Source organism: Sander lucioperca, chromosome 12 (genome assembly GCF_008315115.2).
Source record: "Sander lucioperca isolate FBNREF2018 chromosome 12, SLUC_FBN_1.2, whole genome shotgun sequence".
In the NCBI taxonomy this organism is placed as follows: Eukaryota; Metazoa; Chordata; class Actinopteri; order Perciformes; family Percidae; genus Sander; species Sander lucioperca.
Window position 1 is genome coordinate 37,472,790 of NC_050184.1, and position 13,896 is coordinate 37,486,685.

The following is a 13,896-nucleotide window of genomic DNA, read 5'->3' on the forward strand; positions in this document are numbered from 1 at the left end:
AGAGCTTTTTCCTTTTTCTCACCATCTCAAAAGGCTCCCTGGTTATTGTGGTGGCCTGATGCTATTGTTTATGCATGCAGTGGCTTTCATTGTCCTTCATATCCTAGTAGCTGTGGAATGAGAATCGGTCAAAGGCTACATGAGGCTGCCTGTAGTAAGACCACTTTTTCATCTTTATTCATGAGTGGGTCTTGACCTAAATGAGTTTATTGGCTGCAGTTAGAGTTGGTTCGCATGACAAGACCTGTTTTATTGCCAGTCTTTGCCCGTCACTGTATTCAGAGACACTACATTGTTGTGAAACTGTCATGTATTTCTTGACTTATGATGGGCTGCAGATTGAACAAAATCTGAGTAATGTTTTATTGTTGTTGTTTTTTAAGCAAGTGAAACTGTTGGTTTTAAACTGTTTTGTGCCACATTATGTACTTTGTGTATTTGAGTATTTGTGTAAGTTTAAGTGTCTGGGGCAGCATGCTGCCACTGTTTGAGACTACGATAGCCACTGTTTGCTCATTACTCAAGCCACTGCCCTGCATGTGTTTGCATATGGTTACTTTGCCCTCTTTGACTCTGCAGCTCCACACAACTACCTATAAATACTGTTATGCTCACAATTGATGAGCCTATGCATACCCACATACCTGGATAAACAAATCATTATCTCCTTTAAGTCTGAAATCTCATTCTCAAGAGTTCTTTCTGTTCAGTAATGCAGCATTTACCACCAACCTCTCTGTGTGATGGAATGCACTGATTAATCACAAAGTAGTTTTGCAGTATGAAATTGTCTTCGATAGTGCCCGATTGTGTTTAACTGAGCATGGTCATCTGCTAAATTTAAAAGAGATTGGTATTCTCAAAGTTTTAGTCTATAAGTTTGTCCAAATTCTTTATATTATTATGTGCAATGCTAGAATGCAAATTAGTTATGTGAAAGCTATGTATATGCATACAAAATGAGCCGAAATATGTACAAACTATTCAGTTTAAGTAGAAATCAGGTAATTTGATGGAACAGTGTAGGAAAGCGATAGGCTCCTGTCAGCTGCAGGTAGAAGACAGGGGCATGTGTAGACTTGTTTCCAGACAGTGAGAGCACAAAGGTAGGAATGTCCTGGGAATTGCCTCTCTTTAAAATGTCACACACTGGAATAGGCTGTTTTATTATGGCCTCTGGATGTAGAAATGCAGGGAGGTTTTATTTATTTTAGATTTTTCGTAAGGAAAAGAATTTGTTTTCAAGCCAGTTGATGGATAGATGAGCAGATCCTTGTAAGGAGTTAGGTTTATGAAATAATTCAGTCGTTAAGAGTTTTGTTGTGTAACTACGGCCGTGACCCCAACACCACCCGGTCCCTGTCTCACTGTACTTGCGTCACCCTGTTGCACCTGGCCTGTCAGCTCCATGATTGAATTTTAAAGGAAAATGCCAACTTTCATAAATTTCTTTATACTGGCCGTGGAAAGTGTCCAAGATTAGTTCTTCTTCATTTTTCTGTCGCCTCTCCTAATGTTTTTATTCCTCATTGTCTCTAATATTGTGTTCCTGTTCATGCTAATCACCCATTTGACTTTTAATTATGTGTTGGGAATTCCCTCAGTAATCTGCATATGATATTATGCACATCTTTGAGGAGGTCACAACCTCAGTGGGATGCATCTGGAACTTGTGCGGTCATTGACATACACGCCTCATATTTTCATCAGCGAGTTATTGACGCCTGTTCAATTGTGCCCACAGATGTGATATGTCTTCTGATGAAACTCAGTCTGGTGGGCCTTTTGGCAAACAGCCTTATTTAGCCCCTTTCCCACTGGAGAAAAAAACACTAACACCCACTAACATATGGCTTTTGTCTTCAGTGGGAAAGTTTACAATTGACATTCATTCCTGGAGACAAATGACTCTGCGGTAGTCACAGGTATTTATCGGCTCCAGCTCTGATCGGTAGTGATGGAAACATGACACCTGGGTGGACCCGCTAATTTTCACCCTGACTAGTCTCCGCCGTCGGTCAAATTCCGTCCGTCGCCATGCATGCAGAGCTCGAACATCGTTCAAATTTGTTGGCGCAGAGTTTGAAAGAGAGACTAAATAAGTAACTGATATAACAAAAAGAAGTAACATTTTCAACTGGCCTCCATGCTGCTTTCTAGTGTTTGTGTTTACTAACCTTGTTTTATGGCGGGTTTGTGACGTTGAACGTGATACACCAGAAAAAAAAACCCAGAAAGGATGCTTGTCTATTGGCAATGAGAAAGGAGTCTCTCGCCTATTTTTAGCAGATTTCTTGCTCTTTAAAAAACCTGTATATGCGCTAATTTTGGTAGAAAAAGGCTATTATACTCTCGCTCCCGGCTTCCCTTTTAAAGAGCTGTACATGAGTGAAATTGAGGGTTGCCATCCATGCAGTAACAGGATCAATGGCTTTGGCATGCTTGTTTAGGACTGAAGGCCTCCAGTGTGTCACTGTGTGATTTGTTTGCTTCGTTCATTAACCCATTTATTAACCCCTGGTCAAACGTCTGACACACTGCTGTTGCCTGTTTGCTTAGAGCTGGAACTTTCTAACTCATTTGCACCTCTGTTTGCCCTGCCTTCCTCTTCTCCCCGCTGTCTTTCTCTGTTCCTCTCCTAATACTGTTCATTCTTTTTTCTGTTGTTTTCTTTTCTTATCATTACATTTTCTGTCCTTTTGTCCCTTCCTCTGCTCTTCCTGCTACCGTACAACTACAAATGCTCTCTGAGTTTAAAACAAGCAAAAGGATTTGCAGATTCACATTCCAGAAACTTTTTCCCCCAGACTCTTTTAAAGGAAAAATACATTATTATTTTTTTTAAGAATAAGCTAAAAAGTGAATCAAGTAGACCCTAAACATGATTTTTTGGATGCATTTTTGGAGATCATAAAAGATGGGCGACAAGTATTATCAATATTAACATTTATCATCTTTTCATAGAATTCTATCGTAACAAAAGTCTTACCATATCAAACTTTATAGTTGTCATGTCTAAAGAAATTATAATTCAGATTTAACCAAAATCTGTCAAAGTAATTGTTATTTTGTGGAATTATAATATATTATAACAAATCTTTTGATCTTTTGTTCTCATAAAACACATTAGAACTGGATGGATGTGAGTTGGTGGTATGATTTGAATACTTTGTATTATCACAGGTTGATATTGAGGTAATGTTGATGATAATACAAATTTTGTCTATATCACCCACTCATAGCTAGACACTCAAAATGGTAGAAAATGACCCCGGCCAGAGGTGTATTTTAAGCATTCTAGTTGCCTGTGGTCTCTCACAGGCTTGGTAAATGGATTTGGTATGGGCCACAGTGTTTGCTGGGGGACTCTTCCTTTTAGCAGGGCCACAACAAAAGGGTCATTGTGGCCCATAGTGCCACAGGCTTTATATAATAAGGGCCCTTCACTGGTCCAATCTCCACTCTTCACAGCCATACTGTCACTAGCTCCTGTAAGCATAGTGTGGCCATGACCAGTCACTGATTTTTGTTGGACATCAAGGTAAATTTCTTTGTGCTAGTGTAAGCCTCTTTTATTTACAGTTTGTTATATTGGTGTTTACATTCTGTAAAAGATTACATGGGAATGTTTCTCAACAGGTACACACAAGTATTGAGTGAAGTTTAGTTTATGTCCACGACGTTCCACTTCCGGGATTGCTCCGATGCTGCAGGAAATTCCGCCGGATGCATGTATTTTCGCCGGTGTCCGTTTCCTTCCGCTTTCTTTGTGTTGGAATTTTAAACTCTGGTCGATTTTATGAGGACTATGGTTAACTGTTCCTCAAATCTCTGCATGGTAAATTGAGACTGCTAGCTAGACTATCTGTCCAATCTGAGTTTTCTCTTGCGTGACTAAAAAAACTTTTGAAGTACACGTTCCACGAAAACGAGGCTAATTTGCAGCGGCTCCGTGCGGAGCTTAGCGCCGCACATGACGATTGTGATTGGTTTAAAGAAATGCCAATAAACCAGAGCACGTTTTTCTCCCATCCTGGAATGCTGTGTGGACTAGCCACACCCTCCTCCGCAGCGTGTGGAGGATGGTCTGGCAAAGCGGGACTAAGTGAAGTTTAACTCTTTAGATATATACAAAATATTGCTGTGCCTGGAGCTTCAAAGGGTAGCCAGGGGTTGTTACGATGTAGGACTGCAGCATGAGATTACGCGCCTGTCATATTTCATGTCAGCGTAAATCTTAATTCAGAGATAAAGCTTGCATAAATAGACAGAGGAAGTTCCAAATATGAATTGTGCCATCGAAAGTGACAGAGTAAAACTAATGTAAAACAGACAAAGATAATATTGAACGAATGAGAGCTGATCATGATCAGGATAATATCTGTACCTCTACCCTCACATACTGTAATTTCTGTAAATTTCTTTATTGAACACTGGGGCAGGATCCACCCAGTGGGGTTCACACAGGCTGGTTCTTGGTGGATGCACACATGACCTTAGTAATGAAATTTTATTAACATGAGTTCAAGAGAACACACTTTATTAGAGGTTTAAAACTAATGGAAGCTGCCAGAAATATTACTTGTTATGTAATATCTAGTCTTGCTTTGCCAGACCATCCACATGCTGCGGAGCGAAGGAGGGTCTGGCTACTCCATGTAGCATTTCAGGATGGGAGAAAAAGATTTATTGGCATTTCTTTAAACCAATCACAATCGTCATGGGCGGCGATAAGCTCTGCATGAAGCCGCTGCAAAATAGTCGTGCGAGAGAAAACTCAGATTGGACAGATAGTCTAGCTAGCTGTGTCAATTTACCATGCAGAGATCTGAGGAGCAGTTAACCATAGTCCTTCTAAATCCACCGGAGTTTAAAATTCCATCAAAAAAACACACACACACACACACACACACACACACACACACACACACACACACACACACACACACACACAATCCAGTGGAGATGTGATAGGATATGACAGTATGGTTCTGTGAAGATTGCACTGGGATTAAGATTAGAAAGATGATCTGCACAAAAAACTCTGTTTTTCTCTGCTTCAGAACAAGCACCAGGCTGTGCCTCCCATGGGTGCCAGTTTCACTGTGCTGTGACTCATGATGGGCCTCTGTGCTACTGTAGCAACGGCTATGAGGTTGCTGCAGATGGAAAGACATGTAAAGGTGAGTGGGCGATTTGGCAAATTTTTATTCTAGTTTGGACAAAGAAAAAAATCATAAAATCCTCTGATTACTCTGACTTTCTGTTTGCTGACTGGAATGTACATGGGGCAGCATGTAGAGAAGATTGGATTTTTGTTTTTAATCAAACAAGGTAGAAGATAAATTCATCTTCCAGGGTTTGTTAGTAACCTTTGCTTTTTGTTGACTAGTGCTACAACATTTTATATCCAAGTATTCCCAATGCAGTACGTTGTGAATAAGTGCTGTACGATCTATATATTTCATCACTGACTGTGTCTGTTAATGCATTGTGTTATTCTCCTGCAGATTTCAATGAGTGCAATGTGTACGGGACGTGCAGTCAGACATGCACAAACACAGAGGGCTCCTACACCTGCAGCTGTGTGGAGGGCTACCTGCTGCAGCCTGACAACCGCTCCTGCAAAGCCAAAAATGGTGAGAACACAAAAAGTTCAACAAAAAAGAAGGATGCAGTTCATTAAAAAAAATATTTGAGTTGATTTGTTTCTCTGTTGAAAATGTCTCCAGCTGTATTATAGCAGATAATCACATCTGCATGGTGTGGCACCCCTTTTTTGTTTTACAAGCTTGTTTAATGGAGAGAGATATATCTTCTTCTCATATCTCTTCCCTCTTATGCCCCCCCCTCTCATCCTCTGATCACCCTCCCCAGAGCCGGTGGATCGTCTGCCTATGCTGTTGATTGCTAACCTCCATGACATCCGCTGCACCTCCTTGAGCGGCTCCACTTCCCGGCTGCCCTCCATCCCCACCAAGCAGACCATGGCTATGGACTTCATTTATTCCGAGGAGACCGTCTGCTGGATAGATGTGGGTGACACTCCCGCTGCCACCCAGCTGAAGTGCGCCAGAATCCCTGACCTCAAGACTGTCACTAACATCCGCACCATCAACATCTCCCTCAGTCTGCACCGTGAGTAGTAGTTTCATTGACAAAATTGACTTTGACTGTAACAGAAAGCTTTTGTATTTAGAAATAGGATTTTCTGCTGACACAGAAAAATGTTGTCAGGTACTTTTGAGGGCATGACAGTTTAACTGTAGACTGCCAATGAATAAGAAATGGATTACTCGCATAAAAGCACGCAAGCAACGTTTAGGTAATCAGTTAGTTGTCAGCTCACCCCGTGTGAAATTTCCATACTTTGCCTCAGGAATCAAATGGTCAACTTTGCATCTGCTAGCTCAGACAAATGTAAGATGTAAAGCAATACAGCCTCATCTCTGAAAGCTGCTCATACCAGCATAAAAGTGCCAAGTAGAAATGCTGAGTCCAGCTTTAATTTTCAAAAGGTTTGTCTGTGAAGAACAGGGGGCCCCTGACACACCACTAAATCATCCCGTAGAGGCAATATGTGTGTAGCTTGCTTACAGTGATATGGTACATTTAAAGCTGGCAGCATGTCTTCAGGCATTCATTTACACATTTCGTGACATGCAAACTTTAACCTACTGTGTAGCTTGATTAATGTACTGACTGTGCATGGCTATTCAGAAGCCTGGAAAAGTATTTTCCCACTGCTCTTGTTTTATGCATCTGAATGTAATTGGTTGTATCCTAACTCTGGTCATAGATTTTTGATATGATGACATTTGGCATTAGGTTTTCCCATAGAAGTCCTCTCTGCCTTCATAAGTCCTCCAAATTACTGTACATTTTGGTCTGAGGCATTGTCTTAACTAACATACTCTTATCTCTTGCAACACCCATCCATAGACATACAAAGCATGTGAACACTTCCCTCTGAGAGACTTGCAAATATAATGCTGACATGATTTATCTCTGATTACGAGCCTGACAAAGTTTGTTTTTTTCTGTTTGGCTGACAGAGCTCTTACACTCTAAGAATGGGGGCAGAAATGTAGACAAAACATAAAAGCGAGGGTGTGGGTTTGTGCGTGTGTGAATGCGTTTGTGCGTGTGTGAATGCGTTTGTGCGTGTGGGAAGCGTTCCCTTGAGAATCATCCCCAGACATAAATGGCAGACGTGAAGAAAACAAGTGGAGAAAAGCTGGGTGTACACCCTGAAAACCTGCGACCACTTTAAATGAAGCCTGCAACTGCTGTCACTGCTGACAGCCGGGGCAAACCCGAGGCTCAGAGGCTCAGTGAACCCCAACCTCCTAAAATGTTTTTTTTTCCAGTTGATTCACTGCACTCTCATGAGTCGCCCATATCCCATCTTGCCCTCATTGTGTTGGCTTGCCACTGTGACTTTTTATCCACCGCTCTGTTAAGTGGTCTGAGAGGTAAATGGGGGCGAGGGGTGGAAGTGTAGAGGGGACCCTGAAGATTGAAGCAAAGGAGACAAGGGAATGATTAAATGATGGAGAGAGAGAAGGTAGTGATTTGTTGTACCTCGAAGTGTGTGTGTGTGTGTGTGTGTGTGTGTGTGTGTGTGGATGTTGAATGTACTGTACTGCCGTCAAGTCCCAGCATGCAAAAAAGGAGGCTGTGTGTGTGTGGTCATGCAGATGGTATTTACGTTCCACCGTTGGGTTATGTCAGCCTGAACATTCCTCCGGCCGTCTCATGTCACTTTAACACGCTCATAGCTGTGGCGCGCACACACACACACACACACACACACACACACACAAATACCTTTGACTCAAGCACCCATTACTTAGTGACATATTACCTTTTATGAATTGAGATTTGACCGTTTGGCTGCCACTGTACACATACTGTAGGTCTGTCTATGTGCTGAACTGCTTGCATTGTACCCTTGTACATCGAAGTCAACCTGAAAATAAGAGGAACCATCTAAAATTAAACTTAGATGGCTTATTGTTTTATATTTATTTTATCTTTATTTGTCTTCCTTTTGATGCACTAACTTAATAAGCTAGTAAAACCAGCATTTAAGTTTGATCTTATCTAATGTTCTGCAGTTTGAAATAAAACAATTAGGTGATTGACTTTCTATTAAATTTAGGAAATGGCTCTGCAATGGTCACACAATAAGAAGGGCAAAGTGAGCTGTGTCTGAGACATATTATCTGTGGATCTGGCTCTTTGCTGTGATGTACAGTACGGGTTTGCCCCAGGAAATTGTTGAGCAGTGGCGGTAATCCACCCAGATCTTGTTGCATCTCTTCTTGTGACTCTAAACAATAGCCCCACTCATTAAATGTATGTCCTTTGCTGTGTGGAAATGTGTTAGTGGAGGCAGTCTTAATTTCAGGTAAGGTGGCCCACCTCTACTATAACACACTGTGGAAAACCCTGACAGTGTGGTTCCAGTCATGTCAGTTGGTGGGTTTTGGCTGTCCTCAGTCCCTCAGGGAACAAACAGACAAGAGGCTCTCTTTGCACTTTGGCTGACATTTTTATGTTGCATCAGTTTGGGCTTTCAGCTGCGATAAGAGAGCAAAAACTCCTTCGTTAATTTTGTGGATCAATCAAAAGGCCATTTGATGCAAATACAGCATGGTTTCCCTTGTTCCTTTATGATTGTTTGCTTTAAAATGTTGACCTGTGTGTCCTTCTTTGAACCATTTGCCTTGAAGGGGAACTTGCTCTTTCAAAACAAATTCTGATCATATAAATGGTGCTAGCATGTGCTCTTTGTCAGCTCTATTCAGTATTTTATAACCAGCAGGGCTCAGGTGCACTCCTAAAAGTACAGTATGTTGGGCAGACCTCTAGCCATAGAAGGATATAGATGGGGGGGGGGGTGTACAGGGTTTACACAAACATGGTGATTTATAGCTTCTGGGAGCCTGAGAGAACAGGGCAGATAAGTAGACGAGGGTTCCAGATGTGGCCTCCTCTGTCTGCATGTGTGAGTCTCTGACTGGGAAGATAAAAGGGGAGCAGAGCCTACCTGTCTCATCCTCTCCACCCTGCGAGCGGAACTCCACAGCAGGGACCAGCCCTTCTCCCCATGTCCCTCTGTCCATCGTTCAGGCTTCCTTCCTCCTTCTTCCTAGCCTTTGTTCTTGAGGTCTTTTTTCCAGAATAATTCGGTGCACAGATGGTCTTTCAAGAAGTTTCATGGGGTAAAGTCATCTAAGGCATCCTGTCTCATTGCAAAAAGTCAGATTGCCATGATAGTTGTTATTTTACTAGATGTTAATGTGCATCTAGTTTAAACAAAGGCTTCTGATGTACTACATTATTATCTCAGCTGTCTATGACCTCATTTTTACCCATAATTTCTTCTCCTAATTTTTTGTCATGGGTGCAATCATGTCACATTACCCTGTCATCAGGTCTTCCTATCCAGCCAATAACCTCTCTTTTTCACTTGCAGCAGACAGGGATTTGCCAATGGCATAACTGTTAGGAATTATAGCCTCTTAACTCTAGGTCATATGTCAGATCCTTAAGGAAAATCATAATCGCTTAACTCCAAAACTGTGCTCTTGAGAGGTCAAAGAGGTTTTTTGCCTAATATGATACTCTTGGTATGGGGAGGATTATGGAAGCAGCATGATGATGATTCTTTTCTGCTTTGCACTAAAATGTAAAAAAAAAAAAAAAAAAGGGATACTTGCATTGGCATGCAAATAGAGGAAATAACATTCAAGTACACATTTTGTGGTGCTATTTCTGAGTCTAGGCGCTGGTGTGTGACTAGTTTGAAAAACTAAATAGGCAGTGTCCCTGTATGTAAATACCTTTGCTGTTTGGGCAGAAAGCATGTTTGTTGTTGCCAGCAAGACCCCCTCAGTTTGTGAAACCTTTCCTCAGAGTAGTGTGAGTTGGTGGGTGTTAAGGGCAGGAAGTGAAATGGGGTTTTGAGGGCAGGGTGGTTGGATGAGGAGAAAGGGGGGGTTCATTCAGTTTCCCAGCAAACTTTCCACTTACCAGAAGCTGAATGTGTGATGACGTCAACAGACTATCTGGCTCTCTGGATAAGGGGTTCACTAGTTGTAGGCTGTTACACAACGCAATAGTCACTGTGTTGCACAACTGGCTCCTTTACACTGTATATGATTCTAATCAATGCCTTGTGCAGTCACGCTTGCAGCTGGATTTCTTTAAAGAAGTATGGTTTTAGAGCGGATAGCAATGGGAGTATCGCTATCCCTCTCAACTCCATGACAAACCTTCCCTCCTTGTTTATGAAACATCTTGGACTTGCTTTTACTCCCTCCTCCTGTTCTTTTGTGACTATATATATTTTTTACAAGCTCATGTATTTACAGTTACTCCCATTTTAGATGTGAAATGGCAACAACCTTTGCTGACTGTCAAAGTATTTCCAGCTTGGAGGTGCACCAGAACTTTTAATGTTCTGACATGTAGATTTATTTCACCATCAGTATCTAACTGTCTTTGTTTCCCAGCCACAACCTCATTCTTCACGGTTTCCCATTTTCTCCTCAGTTCTGTTTATTGTAGCACCAGGCATACTGTAAGTCCCATGTGGGGCAGGTCTTTTGAAGCTCTGTGTATGTATGCTAGGTGGGGTGGAGGGTTCTACATTAGGCCCAGATGTGTGTATGCTCTGTTGTGGAGCTTACTTTGGCTTTGTCTTTGAGCAGCATGGTTGTCATTGTTGGGAGGATGGGGGGGTGATGCAGATGTGTGTTGGGGGGGGGGTGATGCAGATGTTTTCTTTATGAATGGTCAAAGCCCTGGGACTAGCTGACTGCAGGGTCACTGTCAATGGTGTTAGACCCCACTCATGTACCCCAACATCAAAGTTGTCCCTTGGATTAACTGGAGAGACACGTGTGGTCACTTTGATACTGTATGTGCAAGTAGTGAGCCTGTGTGATGTGTATGTGTTTATACAGTGTTCTGCTTTGAAAGGAAGTGAGGTGGCAGCTGTTAAAACACAAGGCTGTATGTACAGACCCACAGCTGGGGCTCCCTGTGGTTTGGGATTTTTGCACCCAGTCTCATAAGACAGAGGTTCTCAGTGAGTGAGAAATGTTTCCAGTGCTAACTTAACACTTCAATCCCCAATGCTGGGGGTATATCTAAAATCAAGGTTTCTGTCTGCAAAGGTTCCTCTTTCTTCGTTAGCTTAGTAAGCAGTGGGGTTACAGAATGTCAAGTTCCTTTGTCAGAGGTGTTGCAACAGTATTTTGGGTCACTTTGACCGAACTTTAAGTTGATCCCTAAAATGCCAGAGCTTCATGTGTTATGTTTCTGTGCTGCCATGTCAAAAACCTTTTCCTTGTTTGTTTTTACATTTCCTACCCAACATGTACAAATGGGTGGCAAAATAAAAAAAATTTGTGGAAAATGGAATGCAGATGCCACCAGGGGTTACTGAAACTTGTGATGCTTGTAATAATTATGTGAATCATATGTTATGGCCTTCACACCAAGAAAATGAATATTTTTAGAAGAAGTGTGTTCATCCCTCCTGTAGATTCCATAGACACGTGGAGTTCATGCCAAGGAGTATTTACGGTATTCTCACTTTACCAAGACACTATATTGCTTGGGATCTTAGTTATTTTTTAATGGCTTTTGTAAAAATCCTACATGTTTTTGGCTGTTAAAATCTATCTTGATCTTTTTGAAAACTAGTCTGGAAGGCCTTTGTCCTAATATTGATAGTGGCATTAAGTACTTCCTTATTTTGTGAATCACGCTGTTCACAATTAGTATCTGTTACAGGGTCTGTGCTTGACCATTCTGTTACCTTTAAGCCTAGTTCTCTCAAAACACAGGTGTGGTTCCTGAGTTCCTCAAAAGGTTCTTGTTCTAGCTCAACGCTGGCTCCCCCCTCACTCGCTTTGTATAAAACAGTGGTTAGCATATTTTCTAGACATAGTTATGCTTGAGCTCTCTACAGCAAGGTGCCCATATTATGAAAAAAACACTTTTTCTGGGAGTTGGGGTGTTATTTTGTGTCTCTGGTGCTTCCACACGCATACAAACTTTGAAAAAAAACATCCATGCTGTTTTGAGTGAGATACGGGTTTCTGAATGTGTCCTGCTTTCATTCTCCGGGTGAGCTGGTCAAAATCTGCACGGCTTTCTACGTAACTAGCCGAGACGAGGGGCCTAGGGGGCATTTAGAAGAAGTCTCCCGGCTAATCCTGCCTTGTACAGGCGAAATTGCAGAAACAGCTAGCTAGCTCATGTAATCCTTACTTAGCTACTGCGCATGTGCGACTGACAACAAAGATCTTACAGAAGTTAAGAGGTCTCACTCTGTAGCTAAAACAAAGACCTGACACAGGGTGAAAAGAGGAGCTGCAGCAATGGGCAGTACAACAAAAATATAGTGTTTTTTGAAAATTAAACCATATAAACCTATTCTGATACAATCTCAAATTACAATTATGAACCTGAAAATGAGCATAATATGGCCACTTTAACAAAGCCAAATCATCAACTATCAACCTATGGGAAAGCACAGCAGCACAAATATCAGACCTAATGACCTCAGCGTCACAAGAACTAGAGGAGAGTGATTAGGCAGTGGTGGTTTTGTACACCATTTGACACTAACTGTCATACATTGTGGGATTTATTATGTATGTCTGAATGATATAAATGGTGCTAATAAAAAATGTATCACAAGAAAAAGGTTCTTGTTCACCTGGGAAAGATCCTGCAGTAGAAACGCTTTATTAGGAGATCAGGTTCTGTGGTCTTTTAAGTCGCTAGCATATTTTTCTAGCCCATAGTTGTCTAAGTTTCCACCGTGGTCTAAAAACTTGTGAAGATTAGGTAAATTACAGGCACCATGACAGGATGAGGGCTGCTGGTGGTCGCAGGGGTAAACACACTCTGCAGCCAGCAGTTCATTGTGCCCACCTGCTTTAAAAAAAAAAAAAAAAAAAACTTGAAAAAAATTCCAACAAAATCGGTGCTGTATGTGTTTGACCAATCAGCGACGTTCATCTCTGCAAACCCCACCCTGAAGGTTCCTGACCCTGTTCCCTGCTGTTGAAATGCAAGTAGTTCCTCAGAAGGTTCTTAGTTCCAGAGGAAAGTTTCTGAGGTCGAAACACGGCTATATATACTTAAGCATTTCATAATCCAGTAGATCTTCTATATCCTTAATTTCATTCGAAAGTAAAGTCTTGAGTGTCTCTCTCTTTCTTTTCTTACGGAAGTTCTGTGTTATTGCTCAAGTCCATTGAAAGAGTTCAGTTTAGAAAGTGCACTCACTCTTTATCTGTCACTTTTTGTGTTTATTTTCCTCCTCCATGCCCTGCTTGCCTTAATCAAAGACAGGTGGAGTGTTGGTAATGGACAACCTGTTGGACCCAGTAGTACAGGGAGATGACAGAAAGCTCATTAATTCAGTGCCATGATTTTGTTTTTTAAGAGTGCGGGCATTTTTGAGGAGAGGGTCGTGGCATCATAAAGTGAGAGGTTTTTAAATGAGGCTGGTATATGACTGTACTCCCATGAGGTTTTTTTTTTTCTTTTTTTTTTATAAATGGTTCTGTCCTATTCGCTCTCATATTCTCTCCTCTGCATCCCTCAGATGTGGAGCAGATGGCTATCGACTGGCTGACTGGAAACTTCTACTTTGTGGATGACGTGGATGACCGGGTGTTTGTCTGCGACATTAAAGGCCAAACTTGTGTGACCTTGCTGGACCAAGAGCTGTACAACCCTAAAGGCATCGCCTTGGACCCGGCCATGGGGTCTGTACTTCCCTTCACTCTTCTTGACCTAACAAGTACTCTCAGTTCAGTTTTAGCAATACTTGAGAGGAAAATGTTGTCTTATGATCAGACG

At 41.7% G+C, this 13,896-nt stretch overlaps 1 protein-coding gene across 2 annotated transcripts in view; it reads left to right on the forward strand.

Annotated features, from left to right (window-relative positions):
• lrp1ab (low density lipoprotein receptor-related protein 1Ab) overlaps positions 1-13,896 on the forward strand; it is a 94,318-nt gene that overhangs the window by 31,540 nt on the left and 48,882 nt on the right. For both annotated transcript variants that reach the window (XM_036008230.1, XM_031283342.2), the window contains exons 4-7: positions 5,064-5,183; positions 5,511-5,639; positions 5,878-6,138; positions 13,640-13,802. In XM_036008230.1, coding sequence (XP_035864123.1) covers positions 5,064-5,183; positions 5,511-5,639; positions 5,878-6,138; positions 13,640-13,802 — 673 coding nt within the window. The remainder of the gene's footprint in view (positions 1-5,063; positions 5,184-5,510; positions 5,640-5,877; positions 6,139-13,639; positions 13,803-13,896) is intronic.